Here is a 24,000-nt window from a genome sequence, read left to right as displayed (position 1 = left end):
GCAGACTCCAGAAGATTGCTGAGAGGGTGTACCCCGAATCGCAGTGTGGATTCCATGCAGAGAGGTCTATCGCTGACATGGTCTTCTCTCTAAGGCAGCTGCAGGAGAAGTGCAGGGGGCAGAGGAAGCCATTCTACATAGCCTTCATCGACCTGACCAAGGCCTTTGACTTGCAGGGATGGTCTGTTCAAACTGCTCCACAAGATAGGCTGTCCTCTACGGTTACTCAAGATGATCCAGTCATTCCACGAAGACATGAGAGGAACCATCCAATATGACGGCGCTTTATCGGATGCTTTCAGAATCAGGAGCAGCGTCAAACAAGGATGAGTGTCTTCTCCAACATTGTTCGGGATCTTCTTCACACTCCTCCTGAAGCATGCCTTTGGATCTTCAACAGAGGGCATCTTGCTGCACACAAAATCTGATGGGAAACTCTTTAATCTTGCAAGGCTGAAAGCTAAGTCTAAGGTGCGAGAAGTCCTCATCAGAGACATGCTGTTCGCAGATGATGTTGCTGTAGTGTCTCACACAGAAGACCAGCTTCAAAAACTGCTGGATCAGTTCCCCAAAGCGTCTAAGTACTTTGGGCTTACCATCAGCCTAAAGAAGACAAACGTACTGGGTCAGGATGTTGCTGAATCCCCATCAATCAGCATTGACAACTATATGTTAGAGGTCGTCCACGAGTTCGTTTACCTCGGGTCCACCATCACTGACACCCTGTCATTGGACACTGAGCTAAACAGGAGGATCGGAAAAGCTGCCACAACTCTGCCCAGACTCAGCAAGAGAGTGTGGAATAACAACAAGCTGTACACTCACACCAAAATGCAAGTCTACAGAGCCTGCATCCTCAGCACCCTCCTTTATGGCAGCGAGACTTGGATCCTGTGTGCCCACCAGGAAAAGAGGCTGAACGTCTTCCACTTGCGCTGCCTCAGGCGCATCCGTGGAGTATTACGGAAGGAGAGAGTGACCAACACCGCCGTCCTCGAGCAAGCTGGAATCCCAACCATGCACACCCTCCTCAGGCAGCGTCGAATCCGCTGGCTTGGCCACGTCCACAGGATGAATGATGGAAGGATTACAAAAGACATCCTGTATGGTGAGCTAGCCTCTGGCAAAAGACCTCCCGGACGCCCCCAGTTGCACTACAAAGATGTCTGCAAGAGAGACCTCGGAGAGGTAGACATCGAGCTGGACAACTGGGAAGAACTAACAGACGACCGCAGCAGATGGAGGCAGGGGTTACACAAGGGCCTTCAGAAGGGCGAGTTGAAGACCAGACAGCTAGCAGAGGAGAAGCGAGCGCACAGAAAGCACAATAAGGACTTGCAGACACCCACCACATCTGCAAGAGATGCAGCAAGGACTGTCACTTTTGTGTGGGTCTTCATAGTCACAGTAGATGCTGTAAATGACGTCCTCAACTGAAACTATAAAGGGCGCGATCCATAGTCTATGCAGACTGAAGGATGCCTACTACCACTAAAAATATGCTAATGAGGCACAGATGCAAATTCCCTGTGCCTCATTAGCATATGGTCACGTGATTTGGAGTCCGGAAGACTGTTCTTACGGACTCCAAAACGCTGTATAGAAGTGCGGCCCCCAGAGGGGTTCTTCTGGGAAGAAGGGGCCTTCGGAAGAAGGACTTCCTTCCAGAAGACACCCCCGCCCCCGGGGGCCGCGCTTCTACACGGCGTTTTGGAGTTCGGAACAGTCTTCTGGACTCCAAATCGCATGACTGTATGCTAATGAGGTGTGGGGAATTTGCATCTGCACCTTATTAGCATATTTTGGGCTGTTTATTACCATTCCTCTTTCGAAGAAAGTGGCCTGTGTAGAAACAGCTGCTCTTTTTACATAGCAGTGCTATTCTGAAATACGATATTTCAAAATGGCTATTCTAAAAATCCTTATTTTGGAATAACGTGTCCACACGCAAAATGTGCATCGAAATATCCCTCTGCTATTTTGAAATACAGCATCCACATGGATGAAACAACAAGAAGTCCTGTGGCACCTTAGAGACTAACAGATATTTTGAAGCATAAGCTTTCATGGGCAAAGACCCGCTTCGTCAGTTGCAACTGAGGAAGCCAGTCTTAGCCCATGGAAGCTTATGCCCCAAAATATCTGTTAACCCACATGGATGAGACACTGAATCGCCTGTCAGGCCACCTGGAACCAGTTCTGGGAGGGTGTCAGGTCAGTAGCTGCTTCCTGTGGCCATTGCTTGAGTCTATCTAAGGCTCTTGCTTAAAGAGCTCCCTTGGACAGCCACTCCTCATGTTTCCCTGCTTGCTTGCTTACCTCCTCAGGGGCCAGCAAGTCATCCCCATCAGATGCTCTGTTGGCCCTGGTACAGGGTACCACTGCATTTTCTGCCATGGAGTCAGAGCTGCCTCCTCCAGTCAGTCTTCAGCCCCAGCTGCTCTTGCTGCAAGTTATGCATCACTTTCCACAGGCTGCTGCCCAGGGCCAACAGGACCGTCACCCCCCCGACCTTGTGGAAGACCCTACATAGCTATGTGGAGGAGTGGATCTAGCAGCTGGAGGCTGCCCTCTGCAGACCGGGCCCTGTGTCACACAGCATCTGGCATCTGGACACCATTGTGGGCTTATGATACCACATGGTTCTGTAGCACTGGGGAGACCAGCAATGGCTGCAGAACTTCTGTATGACAAAGGCCACCTTCCTGGAGCTCTGCAAGTGGCTCAGCCCTGCCCTGCAGTGATGGGACACGAATATGAAGCCTTCTGTTGGAACAAAGTCTGGACACCATGTATGAAGCAAGCAGGAGAGTTTATTACACCCAGCACTGGTGGAGTGCCATTGTGCCCATCAGGATTCACTGAAGCACTTCCAGACAATAGATTACAACTGATTATATAGATTATTGATGGGTAGAGGGAAACTACAACATTGGTGTTAAACTCCAGCTTGTGCCAAAATCCTCAGATGCACCTGCAGAGAAGGGTGAGGAGTCAGGCTCTCTTCCAGTCTTTTCCCTGAATCTCTCCCATTAAACAAGCCACATGTGGAGGTCCCTTTCCCTCTTTGTGTGATGGAGATTTAGCTGTTCTTCGAGTGCTGGTTCGTGTCAGTTGCAATGGAGGGCTGTATCTCCACTGCCCATGCCATCTCGGGAAACCAGCGTTTGGAATTGTGTAGCTTATTCCAAGTTTAGGATGTCACGTGGAAGAGCCGAGGTGTGTGCGTCCCCACGTGCACACTCAGTACAGTGCGCCTTTCTGGTGTCCACAGGGTCAGCGCTTCCCAGGGACAAGGTCCAGCTGGGGGTGCACCCAGCACTTCTACTTCAGGGAGTTCCTCAGTTTCATCCCAGTCAGGACAGATACTTACCCATCTTCTTCCCACAGCCCCACACACTAGAAGAGCAGGACAAGGCTTCTCCTGGACAGCAGGAGGGCAGCTGGCTTTTACTGTGGTCGGACTAAGCTGTTTCACATGTCGTTCTAGCTGTTTGTTGTGCTGGCGGATAGGATGAAAGATCACCCAGTGTCTGTTGAGAGAATCCATCTTACATCACCGCCTGCAGCTGTTACCCCTCTGACTGAGCAAAATACCTACAGCAGGGACCCTATATATCCACTCAGCCAGGGCACAGCCTGCAGCGCTCACTCTCTGGCCTAAATGTCTGGTCAACATATTTGCAGGCCACTGAATAAATGTCTAGCTACATATTTGTGTTTTATTATGAGCCTTCTCAGGATGCTTGAAGGGAGGCAGGCTTCAGTAGAGCATTGTTGCAAACACAGCTGTAGGCAGGACATTGTTGCAGGTCATCTTATCTGCTCCAGGGTGTGTCCAGAGGATACACTCTTGGCCGTGAGCATGCTCCCTCTGGACTTCTGCATTGGCTTCTGCAGTTAGCTAATGCAACAGCCATGTGGGAGTCCCCAAGAGCCATAAATCAAGCAAAGTACGAAGGACCTGAAACCAGGTTTATTGTCATTGACATATGGGCTTTTGCACTCTGGGTATCCCTTCGAGGATGCCAGGAGTTTTACACTAATACACGCGTGTGTGCTTAGAATGGGCTCAGCTCAATTCCAGGGGGACAGGAGTGCCCCATTCTCTTCCCAAGGCCGGACGATGTAATCCTGGAGACATGCACCTTTATACACAGTTATAAACAAGTTACGTGTGCAGTAATTATCCCAGGTACATCCCCTTCATTGCAATAAATTGACCCCAGTGATGTAACTAGATACTATCCATTGCCTTGTAGATAGTGGGACCATCAGACGGACACTATCCATCATGTTGTCATTACAACTCTGTATTGAACTTGTGTCGGAATGTCCTGGTACTAAACTGTTACCTGTGGGGAGAGTCCTGGTACCATACAGCATGTCATATCTTACTAGAATGTGTTCATGTGTAGCACTATGTCTATCACTGAGTGCCTGACGCTGGGTGCTATTAGGTGCTTTTAAGCCATGTTACTGATTAGCACTCTGTCTCTTGTTGCATTCCTGGGAGCGGAATCTACCGAGCTCACAGCTTTGCTTTAACTCTACATTGTCCAGACCTGAGGTGCTTTAGCTAATCACTGACCTTTGTTCTAGGCCATTAGCCTTACACCAAGCTTGATTGTGTGCCCATCTCATCACTACAACAACCATGAACTTTACTGTAGGAATATTGCTTTGGAGTTTCCTATATTGGAAGTGATATGAGTAATTACTCAAAAAAAAATGAAGCAGAAGAGGAGCCTACTTATCATATGTGTTGTTCCGTGTGTTGTGTTGCTCATGTTGATTCCTTTTCCACCTTTCTTCTGTCTGCTGGAGCTGCTGGAAAGAAGGAACAGAGAAGGGATGGGGCCAATGGTGAGTAAATGTACAGACACGGGTTGACATCATTCCGAAAAGTGCCACAATAAATCCCAATAAATCCTGCAGATACTGCCAAGGGAAAAAATCTCTGATAACTTACACAAGTGGAGTGGAATCCACTTTATCTAGAGGAACAGCAATTGTGAAAGACAGGTAACGGTTTTTTTCAGCTGATTTTTTTTTTTTGCAGGGCTGTGATAACTCCTGGGTTTTGGCATATGTCAATCATTCTCTGTGTGACATTGGCCAACTCATGTGTCCTTGTGCCACAGATTACCTCTCTGTATCACAGCTACCTGTCTATAGAAACTTGCCAGAGGTCCAGGGGATGCTTCCATAAAAGGTGTTGCATGATATGATGAACACAAGTCATGAGAATTACTGCTCTCTGGTCCCAGGGTGACACTTCTGTGTGCCAGAAGAAAGTGTTCTTAACTCCCCTCAGTCATCTATCTCCAGATTTCTCTCTCTCTCTCTCTCTCTCTCTCTCTCTCTCTCTCTCTCTGCTGTTTACTCATCCATCATGGCAATCACACAGTACCATACCCTGTGGAGTCCATGGCATTGTCCCTAGTTTTCTTACTAATCAACTATAATTAGTAAATATACACAAATGCTCAGGGCAGCCAATTCAATTCTGACTGAGCTGAGAGCCTGACAGTTCTCATCTCCCTTTGGGAAGGCTCTTTAATTATTGTTTACTCGTAAAGCTAGATAAAAGGCACAGAAGCTCAGACAAGCTTGACTCTAGCCTGTTCACATCTATATACTGTTCTTCCTCCAGATGATAGGCAAACCCCACCGGGATTGCACAGAGCTGTATTATAAAAAGTTCACACTCTTGCTTCAGATCTCACAGTGTGATCCTGGGACAAATGCTGGACTGAGAGAGGTGAGGACTTGGCTTCATGAAGGGGATTCCCAGAGAAGACACTTCCATCTCAGAATTCACAGGTACCCATTTCTTGCTGAGGAAAACACCTTTTCAGCAAATCCAGTTAGAGGCTGGGTGGCAGAGAGAGTAAGGTAATTATCCTTTCTGCTCTGCTCAGCCACGAAACATCCCAGGGCATGTGCCACTGATCATAAGCATGCCAGACTATGGCACTAGGCAATGGAGTATGGGAAGGAGATCAGCAGCCCTTGGTGGGGAAAGAACAGCACAAGATCTATTTAGAAAAGCTAGACACTTGCAAATCCATGAGTCTGGATTTAATGAATCCAAGGGTACTAAGGGAATTGTCAGATTTCATTGCAGAGTCTTTGGCCATTATCTTTGAAAATTCATGGAGATCAGGAGAGGTCCTGGATGACTGGAAAAAGGTTGTAGTGCCCATCTTCAAAAAAGGAAAGAAAGACAATCCAGGGAACTATAGAACAGTGAGTCTCACCTCAGTCCCCTGAAAACTAAGAATAGAAATCCTCAAGGAATCCATTTTGGAGCACTTGGAAGAGGGAAAGGTGATCAAAAGTAGCCAACATGGATTCACCAATGGCAAGTCCTGCCTGATCAATCTGATTAGCTTCTATAATGAGGTAACAGCCTCTGTGGACATGGGGAAGTCAGCTGATGTGATATACCTTGACTTCAGCAGAGCTTTTGATAAAGTCTTCAACAACATTTTTGCCCATAAATTAAGGACGTATGGATTGGATACATGGACTGTAAGATAGATAGAAAGCTGCCTTGACAGGCAGGCCCAACAGGTAGTAATCAATGGCTCAAAGTCTGGCTGGTGGTTGGTTTCAAGTGGAATACCCCAAGAATCAGTTCAAAGGCCAGTAGTGCTCAACATCTTTATTAATGACCTGGATGAAGGGATGAATCACACCCTCAGAAAATATGCACATGACACTAAGCTAGGGGGCCAAGTAGAAATATTGGAGTGTCGGGTGAGGGTCCAGAGTGACCTAGTGAAATTGGAGGACTGGGCTAAAAGAAACTTGATGAGGTTCAACAAGAAGTCCAGAGTCCTGCACTTGGGCCGGAAGAATCCCAAGCACTGTTACAGGCTGGGGACTAGCTGATTAAGTAGTAGCACAGTAGAAAAGGACCTGGGGATTACAGTGGATAAGACGCTGGATATGAGTCAGCAGTGCACCCATGTAGCCAAGAAGGCTACGGGGATATTGGGGAGCATTAGGAGAAGCATTTTCAGAAGATCTAGAGAAGTTATTATTCCCCTCTCTTCGGTACTGGTGAGGCCACTTCTGGAGTATTGTGTCCACTTCTGGGCTCCCCAGTACAGAAAGTATGTGGACATATTGGAGTGGGTTCAGCGGAGGGCAATGAAAATTATTAAGGATCTGGAGCACATGACCTATGAGGACAGGCTGAGGGATTTGGGCTTACTTAGTTTACAGAAGAGAAGAGTGAGGGGTGATTTGATAGCAGCCTTCAGCTTCCTAAATGGGAGCTCTAAAGAGGATGGAGAGAGATTGTTCTCAATGGTGACAGATGGCAGAACAAGGAGCGATGGTCTGAAGTTACAGAGGGAGAATTATTGGCTGTATATTAGGAAAATCTCTGGCACCCAGAGGGTGGTGAAGCACTGGAATGTATTGCCAAGAGATTGGTGAAACACTGGAATGTGTTACCAATTCCCTGAGTACCTTGGATGCATTAAATCTGGACACATGGATCTGTGAACCACTAGCTTTTCTAAATACTTCTTAAGCTGTTCTTTCTCCACCGAGGGCTGCTCATCTCCTTCCCATTCTGAATTGCCTAGTGCCATAGGTTGGAAACCGATCTTCTCCAAGAAGACTTTGGCAAAAAAAATCATTTAGTACATCAGCTTTTCCTGCATCATCTGTCAGTAGCTTGCCTCCGTCATCCAGTAACAGCCTCACACCCTCTCTGATCACCCTTTTACTGTTTAGTTACCTGTAGAAATCCTTCTTGTTACCCTTCACATTTCTTGCCAGCTGCAATTCAAATTGTGCTTTCACTTCGCTGATTATTCCCTGGCATTCTCCAGCAATATATTTATAATTCTCCTTAGTTCTCTGTCCAAGTTTCCACTTCTTAAGTAAATCCCTTTTGAATTTGAGCTCGCCAAGGATTTTCCTGGTCCGTCAAGCTGCTTGCTTTCCTTGTTTCTTTTTCTTACTGCACATCAGGATGGTTTGTTCCTGTGCCTTCCATAAGACTTCTTTAAAATACTGCCGGTTCTCCTGAACTTCATTCTGCTTAATATCTTTTTACCAAGGAATCTTGCCCATCAGTTCTCTGAGGAAGTCAGTCTGATCTTCTGAAATCAAGGGTCTGTATTTTGCTGCTCTACTTTCTTCCCTTTGTCAGGATGCTCTAAACTACCATCTCATGGTCACTGCAGCCCAAGTTGCCACCCACTTCTATTTCTCCTACTAGTTCTTCCCATATGAGGAGAGGCTAGAGAGACTGGGACTTTTCAGTCTAGAAAAGAGGAGACTGAGGGGCGATATGATAAAGGTATATAAAATCATGAATGCTGTGGAGAAAGTGAATACAGAAAAGTTATTTACTTGTTCCCATAATATAAGAACTAGAGAACACTAAATGAAATTAATGGGTAGCAGGTTCAAAACTAATAAAAGAAAGTTTTTCTTCACACAGCGCACAGTCAACCTGTGGAACTCCTTACCAGAGGACGCTGTGAAGGCCAGGGCTCCAACACAGTTTAAAAAAGAGCTCAATAAATATTTGGAGGTTAGCTCCATAGATGGCTATTAGCAACGGGTAAGGTATGGTGCCTAGCCTTTTGTCAAAGGCGGGAGATGGATGACAGGAGACAAATTGCTTGATCATTGTCTTTGGTTCAACTCCTCTGGGGCACGTGGCATTGGCTACTGTCGGCAGACAGGATACTGGGCTAGATGGACCTTTGGTCTGACCCAGTATGGCCGTTCTTATGTTCTTACCTATAATATAGAACCGTAGTCTGAGGGCTGGACTGACTTTCCGTGTGTCGACAGAATAAATATGAACCTTGCCAACCCTTTGGGTCATCCACAGATTTTATCTGCAGTGTTTTTCTTTCCTTCAAGATCATTTATGAAGCATTAAGTGTCTTTTCCTATTAGCAGCTGGGAAGCGTTTGCTCTTTGACAATTGTTCTGTAATCAGCTTCATTCTTTCCTTGCCTCTCCTTCTATCATAAGCCCCCTTGTCTTTCTCTTGTCTAAACAGTCTCTGATTCTTCAGTCTGTCTCCTTCGTATTCTCTGTGCTCTTTATGCAGATTGGGTGAAGTGAGCACAAGTTCAGAGCCTATTATTCCCCTTCCTGTTCCTTAAGCATCCAAAGCTCACTTTTGTTTTTAACAGTAATGTTTATGATCAGGTATTCACCTGGAGCTGCTATCACTGATGCCCAGATCATTTCTCTGTGGTCTATTCTAGGTGGGATGTTTTCAGTGGCATATGACTTGGGGTATTTTCTCACTCTGGCTTTAAGCAACTAAGGCTGGGTCTATACTTACCCCCAGCTTTGAAGGGGGCATGGTAATCAGGGCAACAGGGGATTACTAATGAAGTGCTGCAGTGAATACGCATCACTTCATCAGTATAATTCTCCCCTGCAGCAACTTTGAAGCATCAAACTTCAAAGCGCCGGCATGCACGTAGCCACAAGCACTTCAAAGTCTCTTTACTACATGCATGCCAGCACTTCGAAGTTTCTTGCTTCAAAGTTGCTGAAGGGGAGAATTATAATAATGAAGTGTTGTGTAATCACCATAGCACTTCAGGAGTAATCTCCTGTCTCCCTGATTAACATGCCCCCTTCGAAGATGGGGGTAAGTGCAGACAAGTCCTAGGTAAATGAGTTACTTTCTGCAGGATGGAACAATGAGGCAAAACCAGGATGCATAATAATTATTTACTGGTTGTGCCCAATAAGTTCTCCCACACTAAGGCAGGCAGGAATTATTGGCTCACAGAGCCATATCAAATATGAAAGTTGTAAGGCAACTTTTTCACAATTCATTTTTTCTAAATCATTGAAAGGTTTGTTTTAAGTGTGCAAGGAGAGGACAAACTGCTTCACCCATGACAGCAGCATGTAGTAACCCCGATTAACATTGTCTTTCCATTCAGGCTTTTCATCTTGAACCATCACAATAGACGGGGCTCACACAGGAAGTGAGTACAAGAAGTAGACATCAATTTGTCTCAGAGCAGGACACATTCTCGCCTCCTTCATGTCACATTCCAACACAACTGTCTTCACCAACCCCTCCACTTTCATCCTGCTGGGGATTCCTGGCCTTGAGGTGGCACATGTATGGATCTCTGTTCCCTTCTGCACCATGTATACCATAGCCCTCTTTGGGAACTTTGCCATCCTGTTCATTGTGAAGATGGAGCCGAGCCTCCATGGGCCCATGTACTATTTCCTCTGCATGCTGGCTGTCACTGACTTGGTCCTGTCTACGACCACACTCCCCAAAATGCTGAGCATCTTCTGGTTCAGTTCCAGGGAGATTGATTTCAGTGCCTGCCTCACCCAGCTGTACTTCATTTACTGCTACGTAGTAATGGAGTCTGGGATCTTTGTGGCCATGGCTTTTGATCGCTATGTGGCCATCTGTGATCCCCTGAGACATTCCACCACTCTGACAAACCCTATGGTGGCAAAGATTGGTCTGGTCGCAGCTCTGCGTGGCAGCATCCTCGTAATGCCCTATCCCATCCTGGCAAGGCAGCGGCCATATTGCAGAACCAACATCATCCCCCACACATACTGTGAACACATGGCTGTGGTGAAGTTGGCCTGCACGGACATCAGCATCAGTAGTTACTATGGGCTATTTGTGTTACTCTCTGTACATGGCCTGGATGTGATTTTTATTGCCATTTCCTATGCCCAGATCCTTAGGGCTATTTTCAGCCTCCCCACAAAGGATGCCCGGCTCAAGACTTTTGGGACCTGTAGCTCCCACTTCTGTGCCATCTTAGCCTTTTACATCCCAATGATCTTCACCTCCCTCATTCACCGCTTTGGCAAAAATGTGCCTCTGCATTTCCACATTCTCACTGCCAACATTTACCTGCTAGTGCCCCCCATGCTAAACCCCATCATCTACGGGGTGAGGACAAAGCAAATCCGGGGCAGGCTGCTCTGGCTGTTTACTCATAAAAGAGACTAAAGTCTTCTCCTAAGTCTCTGGCTGTCAGACCCAGCCCAGTGCAGAGCTGGCTGGGGACATGGATAACTTGGTCGTTCTCACACAGGCTTTTACTGGACAGTCAGAGGCACATTTCAACCCTTTCTTCACCTGGCTGGGCAGGCTCAGCGTGACAAGCTGGGGAATTATTCTGTGTACATCTCATTAACACACAAGGTTGTCACATTTGTACTGCTAGTAACTAGACCCTGTGGTCCCACCCCTGGATCTGCCTTTTCCCTCAGGGCCCTGCCCACTTGTTCAACTCTTCTGCTCAGGCCCAGGCCCCAACTTTGCTCTGCTCCTCTCAGCTCCTTCCCTGTCACTCACTGGACCATCTCTATCCCCCTCCACCAGTTCCTCATATCCCTTTGGTGTGGGGCTGGGAGCTGCTGTAACTTTCCAAGAAGCCTGAGTGAAGGCAGCAAGGACACAGCAGTGCTGTTATCAGGACAGTCAGGAACGGAGGGAGAAGCCTGGGAGCCACGTGAATTCAGCAAAGGATTGTGAGGTTTTGACTGCTGCTGAGAATTTGGGTAGGGCTATAGTTTGGGGTGGCAGCAGGACAGTCTAACCTAAGAATCTCCAGGTTCCCCGTCCACCCTGGATTACTGAAAATAATAGATAAAAAGGTCCATGTCTGGAGGTAGGTCTCAGGACTCCCAGCAATCATATGTTCTCTGTGAGTGATATAAGAGCAGCACAATTTTATCACAATTGGTAGTGGAATCTCAGACAATGAGATGTCTAGGGCAATGATCACACATGGATCTGATTGCCCTGGTCTATTGCATAGGTTACATAAACACACTTTAAGTATCCAATGGCAAATGCCTAGCACAGTACCATACTCAGGCTCCCTCCTGAGGAACTGAAGACTAGCTTCACTCCACAAAAAAAGAGTGGTCTTGTAGAACTTTAACAAAATGATTTATTAGGTGATGAGATTTTTGGGACACACCCACTTCTTCAGGTTTGGAAATTCTATGACTAGTCTTACTCCATTGCTGTTGAGAGGTGAGACAGTATTACAGCAGAGGAAATGTTAGCAATTTAAAGAAAGATTAGAACTGGTAGAGAGAAGACATTTGTAGAAAATTCCTTAGAAAATCTCTTTCCACTCTGTTGGCCGTGGGGTGTTATATGTCTCTTTGCATCACTTCAGCTCAGCCTTCCAAAACAAAAATCAGACTTCTGCATCATACGATTTTGAAGGTGCACGTATCAGTTCAGGCACTAAGCTAAGACACCCCTTTGAGTACGCAGGAGATGTCATTTCACAGCCTTGTGGACAAACTCATAAAATGGACATCTGTCATCAACACACCAAATGCCACCTGATGAACCTTGCTGAGCCATGCCTCTACTTCATAGGAAACAGGATGACTGGTTTGACAGAGCCATTGTATTTTGGTACCTTCGGATACCACACAAGGTAAATATCACAGAGAACACAATGGTGCCTTTTTCAGATATCCCACAAGACAAAGGCCACATTCTAGGTCAGCCTACTGGTTCCTTTTGTCCCATTGTGGTTAAATGAGACGAGCTGAAAGTTCTGGAAATTTCTACATACTCACACTTATCTTTAAGTAGGTACACACATACATAGAAACAAGTCAAAACAAAAAATCAGTGAAGTAGCACTTTGAAGACTAACAAAATGATTTATTAGGTGACCTTTCGTGGACAGACCCACTTCTTCAGACCATAGCTGTAACAGAACAGAAGTGGGTCCATCCCATGTAAGCTCACCTAATAAATCATTTTGTTAGTCTTTAATGTGCTAATTGACTGATTTTATGTTTTGATAATATGTAGACTAGCCCGGCTTTCTCATTGTTACTATAGAAACAAGTGTTAATGTTAAAAACTTATCCCTGTAGGCCCATTGCATTAGTGCTAAAATAGAATAAAACAGTGAAAGATTAAAAAGGCTTTAACATAAGCTTACAAGATATAAATCACACATATATATAGGCACAGTCACTACTGTTCTTCTTCTGGTAAGGCTATGATCTGAAGATGTGGGTCTGTCCCACAAAAGCTCATCACCTAATACATTATTTTGTTAGTATTTCAAGTGCTACATGACTACTTTTTTCATATTTATCACAGAATCATAGAATGCTAGGACAGGAAGGGACCTTGAGAGGTCATCGAGTCCAGCCCCCTGCCTTCATGGCAGGACCAACTACTATCTAGAGCATCCCTGATAGACAGTTGTCTAACCTGTTCTTAAATATCTCCAGAGATGGAGATTCCACAAACTTCCTAGACAATTTATTCCAATGTTTGACCACCCTGACACTTAGGAACATTTTCCTCCTGTCCAACCTAAACCTCCCGTGCTGCAGGTTAAGCCCATTGTTTCTTGTTCTAGCCTCAGAGGCCAAGAAAAACAAGTTTTCTCCCTCCTCCTTTTGACAACCTTTTAGATACCTGGAAACCGCTATCATTTGCCCCCTCAATCTTCTTTTTTCCAAACTAAACAAGCCCAATTCTTTCAGCATTTCTTCATAGGTTATATTCTGTAACACTTTGATCATTCTTGTTGCTCTTTTCTGGACCCTTTCCAATTTCTCTACATCTTTCTTGAAATGCAGCACCCAGAACTGGACACAATACTGAAACTGAGGCCTAACCAGTGCATGGTAGAGTGGAAGAATGACTTCTCATATCTTGTTCACAACACACCTGTTAATGCATCCTCGATTCATGTTTGCTTTTTTTGCAACAGCATCACACTGATGACTTATATTTAGCTTGCGGTCCACTATAACCCCTAGGTCCCTTTCTGCCATGCTCCTTCCTAGACAGCCACTTCCCATTCTGTATGTGTGAAACTGATTGTTCCTTCCTAAGTGGAGCACTTTGCATTTGTCTTTATTAAACTTCATCCTGTTTACTTCATACCATTTCTCCAATTTGTCCGGATCATTTTGAATTTTGACCCTATCCTCCAAAGCAGTTGCAACCCCTCCTAACTTGATATCATCTGCAAACTTAGTAAGCGTACTTTCTATGCAAATATCTAAATCGCTGACAAAGATATTGAACAGAACCGGTCCTAATACAGACCCCTGCGGAACCCCACCTGCTATACCTTTCCAGCAGGATTGAGAAACATTAAGAACTATTCTCTGAGTACGATTATCCAGCCAGTTTTGCACCCACCTTATAGTAGCCTCATCTAAATTTTATTTGCCTAGTCTATTGATAACAATATAATGCGAGACCATATCAAATGCCCTACTAAAATCTAGGTGTACCACATCCACCGCTTCTCCCTTATCCACAAGGGTCGTTATTGTATCAAAGAAAGCTATCAGATTGGTTTGACACGATTTGTTCTTTGCAAGTCCATGCTAGCTGTTCCCTATCAGCTTACCACCTTCCAAGTATTTGCAGATGATTTCCGTATTTACTGGTTCCATTACGTTTCCTGGCACAGAACTTAAACTGACTTGTCTGTAGTTTCCTGAGTTGCTTTTATTCCACTTCTTATAGATGGGCACTATATTTGCCTTTTTCCAGTCTTCTGGAATCTCTCCCGTCTCCCATGATTTTCCAAAGACAATAGCGAATGGCTCAGATACCTCCTCTATCAGCTCCTTGAATATTCTAGGATGAATTTCATCAGCCCCTGGTGACTTGCAGACATCTAACTTTCCTAAATGATTTTTAACTTATTCTTTTTTTATTTTACCTTCTAACCCTACCCCTTTCCCACTAGCATTCACTATGTTGGGCATTCCTTCTTCAGACTTCTCAGTGAAGACTGAAACAAAGAAGTCATTAAACATCTTTGCCATGTCCAAGTTTCCTGTTACTGTTTCTCCCTCCTCACTGGGCAATGGGTCTACCCTGTCCCTGGTCTTCCTCTTGCTTTTAATGTATTTATAAAAAAGTTTTCTTGTTTCCCTTTATGCCCGTAGCTAATTTGAGCTCATTTTGTGCCTTTACCTTTCTAATCTTGCCCCTGCTCCAAGGAATGTACGAGTGAGGTCTGAGAGAAACTAAAGGCAAATTTCAACTGCTAAGGTCTCATAAGCCAGCATTCGAACTCAGGATACTTCCATTCTTGCTGCCTGAATTTCTCCCTCCATAAAAGGGCTATTAACTCTCGGGGTGGTTGGCAATATTCACTGTAAAACTTGACAATGGTGTATCATTGTGCCTCAGTAGGACACAAGAGAGGATGGACAATTCAGGACAAACTGCTGCGAAACAGGGCAATATACCATAATCTCAGGGTGGTTTTATCATCTGTTACAGCAACAGATGTAAACTTCTCTCTTCCCACACTGGCTAAGTGGAGGCACAAATCAAATTCCCCGAGGCATCCCAGCCCTCGTGTGACCACTTAGATTGGACATCATGAGAAGCAGTACCTGAAAAACTATGTCAGCTCAAAAGATGCCTTCCAATGTCAAGGCATCAGCTTCTTAGGCAGGTCAATAGGTAACTCAAATCTTATACAACAATTGTGCTTCATCCTATCTGTAAGTATGTAAAACCTAAAGATTCAATAACAAAAGAAGAAAAATAAATGATTTATAGGTGAAATATGTCTACGGCTTTTTCCCATTAGCTGAGCACACTGGGTTATTTCTGAGTCACATCATCATCTCCTGTTTCCAACACTTACATGAGCAAAGCAAACCACTTTTCCTATTCATGTCTAACATAAGATTTTTCTAAACATTGATCAATGTTATAACTTTATGCTCCTACAACTGCATTCAAATTAATATAAAATAAATACATATAATGTAAAGCTCATCAATGGTAATATCACAGAAACGGGCAATGGAATGGGGAGCCCTCAAACTCCAGATTGCACCAAAATCTTCAGATGAACCTGCAAAGAAGTGTGAAAATTCAGGCTGCCTTCCAGCCTGTCCTTTAAATTCCTCCCAATAAACAGCCCGTGCCAGCATGAAAGTCCCTTTCCCCCTTTGTGTGATGGAGTCACAATTGTTCTTCTTTTAGTTCTTGCTCATGTTAGTTGCAGCCTAGGGCTATTTCTACATAGCGGGTGCTATTTAGGGACATGGCAGTATCCTGACATAGCTGTCCAGGTCTAAGAAACGTGCCCACTGTCTTGAAACAGTTTTTGAGATAATAGGCACACTATTCCAGCATCCAAGTACTGCACCCTGGATTCCTGGTAGGTAGGAGTCCAGGTAGGTAAGGTCAAATTGTGGAAGTAAATGCATGGTTGTGCAGGTGGTGTCAGAGGGAGGGCTTTGGTTTCTTTGACCATAGGAGTCTGGTTCAGGAACAAGGATTGCAAGGAAGTGATGGGATGCACCTATCAAGGAGAGGGAAGAGCATCTTTGCAGGCAGGATTGCAAAACTCATGAGGAGGATTTTAAACAAGGTTCATCAGGGGACCATAACACAAGCTATAAGGTAAGTGGGGAGGGAGGAGGATACAATAAAGGAGGACCCTGATTCAAAAGGAGAAAGTAGTTCAATCAACTAGCTATCATAGACTCATCGAATTCTAGAGCTGGAAGGAACCTCAGGATTGATCTAATCCAGCCCCCTGCCTAAAGCAGGAGTTAGCTAATGTGTTTGTACACAAACGCAAGAAACCTGGAAAATAAACAGAATTAGAACAGTAACAGAGCGGAAGCCGTGCTAGTCTGTACACTATCAAAACAAAAAGCAGTCAAGTAGCACTTTAAAGACTAGCACAATTATTTATTAGGTGAGCTTTCATGGGACAGACCCACTTCTTCAGACCACAGCCAGACAGAACAGACTCAGAATTAGAAGAATTAGAGTACTTGGCACAGTCAAGGAAGTATGAGATGATTGCAATAAAGGAGACTTGGTGGGATAATTCACATAACTGGAGCACTGTCATGTAAGGGTGTAAACTGTTAGGAAGGACTGGCAAGAGAGAAAAGGAGGAAGAGTGGTACTGCCTGTAAGACAGCAGTATGATTGCCCAGAGCTCCAGAGGAAGCCAGCTGAGTGTCTTTGCATTAAGCGTAGAGGTGGAAGCATCAGAGTTGATGTTGTGATTGGTGTCTTCTACAGACAACTAGATCAGGTAGGTTAGGTGGATAAGCATTTCTCCAGGCAGCCAGCAGAAACTTCCAAATCATGGGCTCTGGTTCTCATGGGAGACTTTTATCACCCTGTTATTTGCTGGGAAACCAATTCAGCAGCACACAGACAATCCAGGAAGTTTTTGGAGAATGTTGGGGATAACTTCCTGGTAAAAATGCTGAAGGAATCGAACACGACCCATACCTAGCTTGACCTGCTAGTAAGAGAAATAGAAGTGGGTGGCAACATGGGCTGCAGTGACCGTCAGGTGGTGGATTTCAGGATTCTGACAAAAGGAAGAAAAGTGAGCAGTAAAATTGATTTCAGAAGAGCAGACTTTGACTCTCTCAGAAAACTGATGAACAGGATCCCCTCAGAAGCCAATATGAAGGGGAAAGTAGGTCAGGGAAACTGGCAGTATTTTAAAGAATTCTTATGGGAGGCAGAGAAACACACCATCCCAATGCGTAGTAAGAAAAGCAAACATGGTAGCTTGGCTTGCTAGGGAAATGCTTGGTGAACTTAAACTCAAAAGGATGCATATAGGAAGCAGAAACTTGGATAGATGGCCACAGAGTAGTATAAATATATGCCCGGAGAATGCTGTGCAGTAATCAGGAAGGTGAGAGCACATTTGAAACTGTAGTTGGCAAGGGATGTGAAAGGTAAGAAGGAAGGCTTTTACAGACACGTTACAATAAGAGGCTGATCAAGGAGGGCGTGGGACCATTACTAGACAAGGAATGTAAGCTGTGACAGATGATATAGGAAAAGCTGAAGTACTCCATGTTTTTTTTGCTTCTGTTTTCATGGTCAAAGTTAGCTCCCAGACTATAGCACTAGGTAATATAGTATGACTAGCTGGGCAGCTCTTGGTTGGGTAAAAGGAGGTTAAGGGCTCTTTAGAAAAGCTAGACATACACAAATCCATGGGTCTGGATTTAATGTATGCAAAAGTATTGAGGGAATTAGCAAATGTCATTGAAGAGATGTTAGCCATTATCTTTGAAAACTTGTGGAGACTGGGAGAGTTCACAGATGAGTGGAAAAATTCAAATGTAGTGTCCATCTTTAAAAAAAAAGGAAAGAAGGACAGTCCAAAGAACAATAGTCCTTACCTCAATCCACAGAAAAATCATGGAGGGGATCCATAAGGAATCCATTTTGAAGCACTTGGAAGAGGGGAAAGTGATCAAGAGTAGTCAACATGGATTCACGAAGGACAAGTTATGACTAACCAATCTGATTAGCTTCAGTGATGATGTAACTAATTCTGTGGACATGGAGAAGTCAGTGGATGTGGTGTACCTTGACTTTAGCACATCTTTTGATACAGGTTCCCACAATATTCTTGCCCATTATTTATGGAAGTATGAATTGGATGAATTCACTGTAAGTTGGATAGAAAGCTGGCTAGATGGTTGGGCCCAACGGGTAATGATCAGTGGCTCAATGTCTGGCTGGCTGTTGGTTTCAAGCGGAGGGCCCTGTAGGGTAAAATTTTTCAATGCATGTTATGGTTTATGTAAAGAACCCTTGTCATCATTCCTAAATTTCATGGTCCTGCATGAGGCCCAACTATCTCATAACATGTATCATAGTTCATAGGCAGTTAATGTTAGTGAAAATCTTCTGTCTCTGCCCTTTATCAGACATTACAGGCCTCAACAAAGCCACAAACAGAAACGGTGCCTTAGATTCTGAAAAAATAACAACCTCAGCAGCAGCTGCATTTCAAGGTCTCAGAACTAGATTTTGGCTGTCTCTCATGAGAAGAAAACATCCTCTCTCTCTACCCAAACATTTCCCAATGTTGTCAGCCCAGAGATATAAACAAAGTATAGCAAACTCAGTGCTCTTGCCATTTACCTTTGCTGTTTTTTTGCTTTAAATCCCGACATATGCATCACTGGATCATACCTATGTGGGAAGAATCACCACCGCTCCTTTGAACTTATGATTGGAATCCCATGCATGGATTGTTTAATTAAACCGTTCGAAGTAGTGTCTATGTGTTAGATAAATGTTATTTAAATACGGGCGGATTCATTTGTGTAACCTATTAGATTATTGGCTTACTGCACTCATTTCATCTTGCTGCTAGCTTGGAAACAGAGTTTATTTCAGCATGTGGCACTGTTTAGATACCACCACATGCCAAAATAGCCTATTTCAAAATTGACTATGCAATTTGCTATGTAGACGCAGCCTAGGTGTGTGCACACCCATGTGCAGACTCACTGGAGTGTGCCTGATTGGTATCCATCAGGTCAGCATTTAGTAGGGACAAGTTCCAAATGTGGATGTCCCCAGTATTTCTGCTCCAGGGAGTTTCTCAGTTTCATCCCAGTCAGGAGGACAAATATTTACCCAGCTTCTTTGCACAGCCTCATACTCTGGAAGAGGAGCACAAGGTTTCTCCTGGACACCAGGAGGCTAGGTGGAGGGTCTAAGCTGTTTTGCATGTTTATTTGTTTGCTGTGCTGATGATGGATAGGATGAAAGGTCACCCAGGCTACATCTACTCTACTGAGTGTTTTCAAAAGGTGATCTTTCAAAAGCCACCCTTTAAACGATTGCCTTTTGAAAGGGCACATCCACACTCAACATGCAGATTGAGACTGAGATCCGCTCTTTTGAAAGACTGGGCTGCTATTTCAGAAGAGAGTGTTCACAGAACTACAGGAGCCCTGTTGAAAGAATGAGCCAGGAAACACTGTGGATGGGGTTGCATGGTGGACAAGTCCTACCGGGCCCCACAGCCAGCCTCTCCCTTAAAGGGCCCCTCCCAAGCACCCTCACCCTGCACATGCTGAACCCTGCAAAGCCGTCACAAGCCCCACAGAGCCTGAAGGTGCCTGGAAGCCAGTCGACATGGACACAGACAAGCAGCTCTTCTTCATCATTGAGCTGGCCATCCTCGACTCCATGCTCATCCAGCTGGCCACAGTGCTTACGACCACCCTCCACCTCCTCCTGGGGGCATCTCTCTGGCTGGGGCTGTGGAGCCCCTGAGACACGATCCTGCCGGCGCCCCTCCTGAGCGTTCCGCTGCACCATTAGCCACCCCCACAGAATGAACTGGTGGGGGCTGGGGCTTGAGGACTGGGAGGATGCCAGGTGGGTGCAGAACTGCTGCATGAGCAAGCAGGCCCTTGAAGAGCTCTACTACTGTTTCGTCCCCACCCTGATATACTGGGACACCTCCATGTGACTGTCCCTCCCCTTTGACAAACAAGTTGCCAGTGCTGTCTGGAAACTGGCCACCCTAGTCAGTTACTGGTCATTGGGGCACCAATTGGGGTCAGCAAAGCAACCGTGAAGGATTTCACCATGGAGTTAAGGCATGCGCAGTGCACAAAACTGTCACAGGGCGGAGGGAGGGGGCCGCCCCCTTGGCGGCTGGGAGCATGGTGGACATGTCCCAGGGAGAGGTCTCGGACAGGGCCCAGGGAGGGCTATCAGGGAGGGTGCCAGGGAGGGAGCATGGAGAATGGAGACCAGGGAGGGGCTTGGGAGAGGGGGCTCTCACAAGACCACCCATGCCGATCACGCATGCCATCATTGCCATGCTGGTGCACAGGGTGGCCTGTGCGGGGCATGTGGATGCAGTGGTTATGGGATTCACAGTGCTTAGCTTCCTGAATTGCTTTGGTGCCTTGGAAAGGACATACATCTCCCTCCGCACCCTGAAACACAGCACTGGGAGCTACATAAATAGCAAGGGCTCCCACTCACTAGTGCTCCCGGCACTGGTGGACCTGAGGGGATGCTTCTGGGACATTTATGTAGTCTGGGTGGTCTAGACAAATGGGCTGTTTCTACACAGGCCACTTTCTTTGAAAGTGGCATGGTAATACATGGCCCAAAATATGCTAATGAGGCACGGATGCAAATTCCCCACATCTCATTAGCATATGGTCATGTCATTTGGAGTCCAGAAGACCCTTCTTCCGGGCTTCACATCACAGTGCGCTTCGAAACGGCGTTTTGGAGTCTGGAAGAAGGGTCTTCCAGACTCCAAATGATGTGACCGTAAGCTAATGAGGCACAGGCAATTTGCATCCATGCCTCTTTAGCATATTTTGGGCCATGTATTACCATGCCACTTTCAAAGAAAGTGGCCTGTGTAGAAACGGCCATGATGTCTGGGTGTTCTGGAATTCCAGCCTCTGAAAACAAATGGCGGCCAGGACATATGTCCCACCATGGGATCACCAGTTTGGGACATTGCCATACCCTATGAATGGTGGCGTAGGCCACCTACCCCCTGAAGCTCTGGTTAATAAAACCCTGTGCCAGCCACTCTGACCGCACCCAGGAGCTGTTCAATGCGTGACTGAACCAGGCTCACCATGTGGTGGAGCACTTAGAGCACCTGAAAGGCCAGTGGTGGTGCCTCCTTTAGTGGCTGAAGGTTGGCTTGCAGAACATCCCACAGATGGTGGGAGCCTACTGCGTCCTCTACAATGAGTCTATCCCCATCTACAAACAGCTGTCCCCCACCCCAACCACCAGGCCTACCGTGATGGGATCAATATTAGGGAGGCCCTTCAGGAGGCCTTTGCACAAGGGCCACAGTGACCCCACCCACAGCACCCCATGTAGGCCCCCCACACATATACCCCTCACCATCTCTCCCATGCCCCCCACATCCAGCCCTCTCACCATTCCTCCAACAAGAACCTGGGACGCAGGGGTGGTGAAAAAAAATAAGCCCCTTAACAATAACTATTACCTACTCTTAGGGTGGAGTGGGGAGGGATAGCTCAGTGGTTTGAGCATTGGCCTGTGAAACCCAGAGTTGTGAGCTCAGTCCTTGAGGAGGCCGTTTAGGGAGTGAGGTAAATGGATATCAGGGATGGTGCTTCGTCCTGCCAAGTAGGGAGGGGTTTGGACTAGATGACCTCCAGAGGTTCTTCCTAGCTCTAGGAGATGTGTGTCTCCATTATGTACACAAAAAAAAAATGTGATGTGTGTAAGAACAGCCACACAAATCTACCTACAGTGGAGAGCAGGAGCAAACCATGTATGAGAGGGCAGCTGGCCAAGTGGGAGGAAGTGCAACCAGCTAGTAATACTTGACTGCAGGGGAGGACATCAATCTTGGAGAGATGTCAACCTGGGGTGAGTGCTACACCAGTGTGGGGGTGGATGTGTCTGTGAGCACCATCTGCCCTACCTCTAATCTGGGGTTGCTGGGAAAGGGAGTAAATCAGTGGGAAGTAGAGCCAGGGAGAGGTCTGGTGGGGGTGGGGGTAGTAGGTGGACCAGGTGCTGTGAGTGTTCCTACAGGAGTGTAGTCACCTCCTGCAGTTGGGCTATGTGGCCCTTGCCATGCATGGTGTGCTCTGTCCATACAGAGGCACTGCTCCACCAGCTCTGCTGGACGAGGTGTGCCATCATCCTCACCAGCCCACTGTCTTGCCCCCCTGCTCCCGGCCCCTTGTGGTGTGGCTGGGGATGTTGAGTGGTTGTTCTCTGCCAGGCTGTCTGGGCATTCCCAGCCCTCCTGCTGCAGAGAGGGAGAGGAAGACATGCTCAGTCACCCCATGGGCAGTGGCCCTGTCCAGTGGTAGGTGGCCATGGGGAATCACAGTTGCTGCAGGGATCACTGCCTATGTGGTGTTGTCCCTGTCCCCACGCCCTAGGCATGCAGCTCAAGGCCCTGTTCAGAAGGGCAGGTGCTTGATGTTGCTGGCAGCCATTTTGGCCACCTGTGCTGTGGGTGCTCACTGAGAGCAGTGGTGCTCTTGCCCCACAGGCCAGGACTTGTGCCCTGTGGGGTATTTACCAGAGGGTCCCTCACCAATGTCTGGTGACCAGAATGGCAGCATGATCATGAGGTCCCCTTATCACTCATAGACCTCAGTGGCGGCTTCTGTCTCTGGGTGCATGGGGCATTCTTTGGGTCTGGGCTCCTCCTTGTCCCCTCATCTGCCACAGTGTCTTGGAGGCATGGTGGGAGGAGCTGTCCCTGGGCCCTAGGACGCAGTGGAGCTTCCTCTAGTGGGGGCAGGTTGTAGGACCTGCCCCTGAGTGGCTAGCAGAATCCCAGGCCTGGGCATATCCCTGCCGCAGATCCTTCACCTTGCTGCTTACTTGCTCAGGGGTGCTGGCAGGGTGTCCTCAGAGGACAGCCCCTTGGACAGGTAGGCGAACACAGCCTTATTACACCACTTCACACCCATCTCCTTCCATACCTCCTCTTTCTAGAGCCCAAGCAGGTCTCGAAGCTCGGGTGCCATCCATGAGGGCACCTTCTTTTTTTTGGATGTGGGGGCGGTGGGGTTGCCCAGAGTCCATGGAGCTTCTTGAGGGCTTGAGGGGAGCTGGGGCTTCAGGGGTGTCTGGCTGCTGGCCGTTAGTCACAGTTGCTGCTCTATGGCTGCACTGAGGGCGTTTTACAGGAGCTTGTGAGTTGGCTGCACCTAGCATGGACTCAGCTTCCTGCCATGGGGTTTCTGGGTCCATGCAGCTTTAAACGTGGCTGGATGCAGCCACCATAGAGCCCCACTGCTGCCAGCCAGTGCGTCTCTCAGAAGAGCAGCCCATGGCGCATCCACATATGTTTCCTTTTGAAAGACTATTGAAAGGGCGTGCTTTTCCTATTATTGGGTCGGAGGAACACGTTCGAAAACAACACCACGTTCCATCGATTTGCGATTAAAAGAGCACATTTGTGTGTAGATTCTCCATGTGCTCTTTCGAAAGACGGCTGGATTTTCAAAATGTACTTGCAAGTGTAGACAAATCCCCAGTGTCTGCTGAGAGAATTTCATCTTGCATCACAGCCTGAATCCATTACTGCTCTGAGCCAGCAGACTGCCTAAGCCAGGGACCCTATGCATCCACTCAGGATGGACACAAGGCACAGCGGTTGCTCTCCCAGCCTGACTGCCTAGTCAACATAT

The 24,000-nt window shown here is 46.6% G+C and overlaps 1 protein-coding gene across 1 annotated transcript; it reads left to right on the top strand.

Annotated features, from left to right (window-relative positions):
• Positions 1-10,054: 10,054 nt before the first annotated feature.
• LOC142001949 (olfactory receptor 52M1-like) lies at positions 10,055-11,002 on the top strand. Its single transcript, XM_074977636.1, has one exon. It carries the CDS (start codon positions 10,055-10,057, stop codon positions 11,000-11,002), a length of 948 nt encoding a protein of 315 aa, XP_074833737.1.
• The last annotated feature ends 12,998 nt before the right edge of the window (positions 11,003-24,000 follow it).

The sequence above is a fragment of the Carettochelys insculpta genome, chromosome 1, assembly GCF_033958435.1.
Source record: "Carettochelys insculpta isolate YL-2023 chromosome 1, ASM3395843v1, whole genome shotgun sequence".
NCBI classification, from domain to species: domain Eukaryota; kingdom Metazoa; phylum Chordata; order Testudines; family Carettochelyidae; genus Carettochelys; species Carettochelys insculpta.
The sequence above is the reverse complement of the archived record's forward strand: the minus strand, read 5'-3'. Positions and strand labels throughout refer to the sequence as shown.

Coding starts and splice junctions, on each gene's coding strand:
- LOC142001949 (XM_074977636.1), top strand. CDS start 10,055: ATGTCACATTCCAACACAACTGTCTTCACCAACCCCTCCACTTTCATC.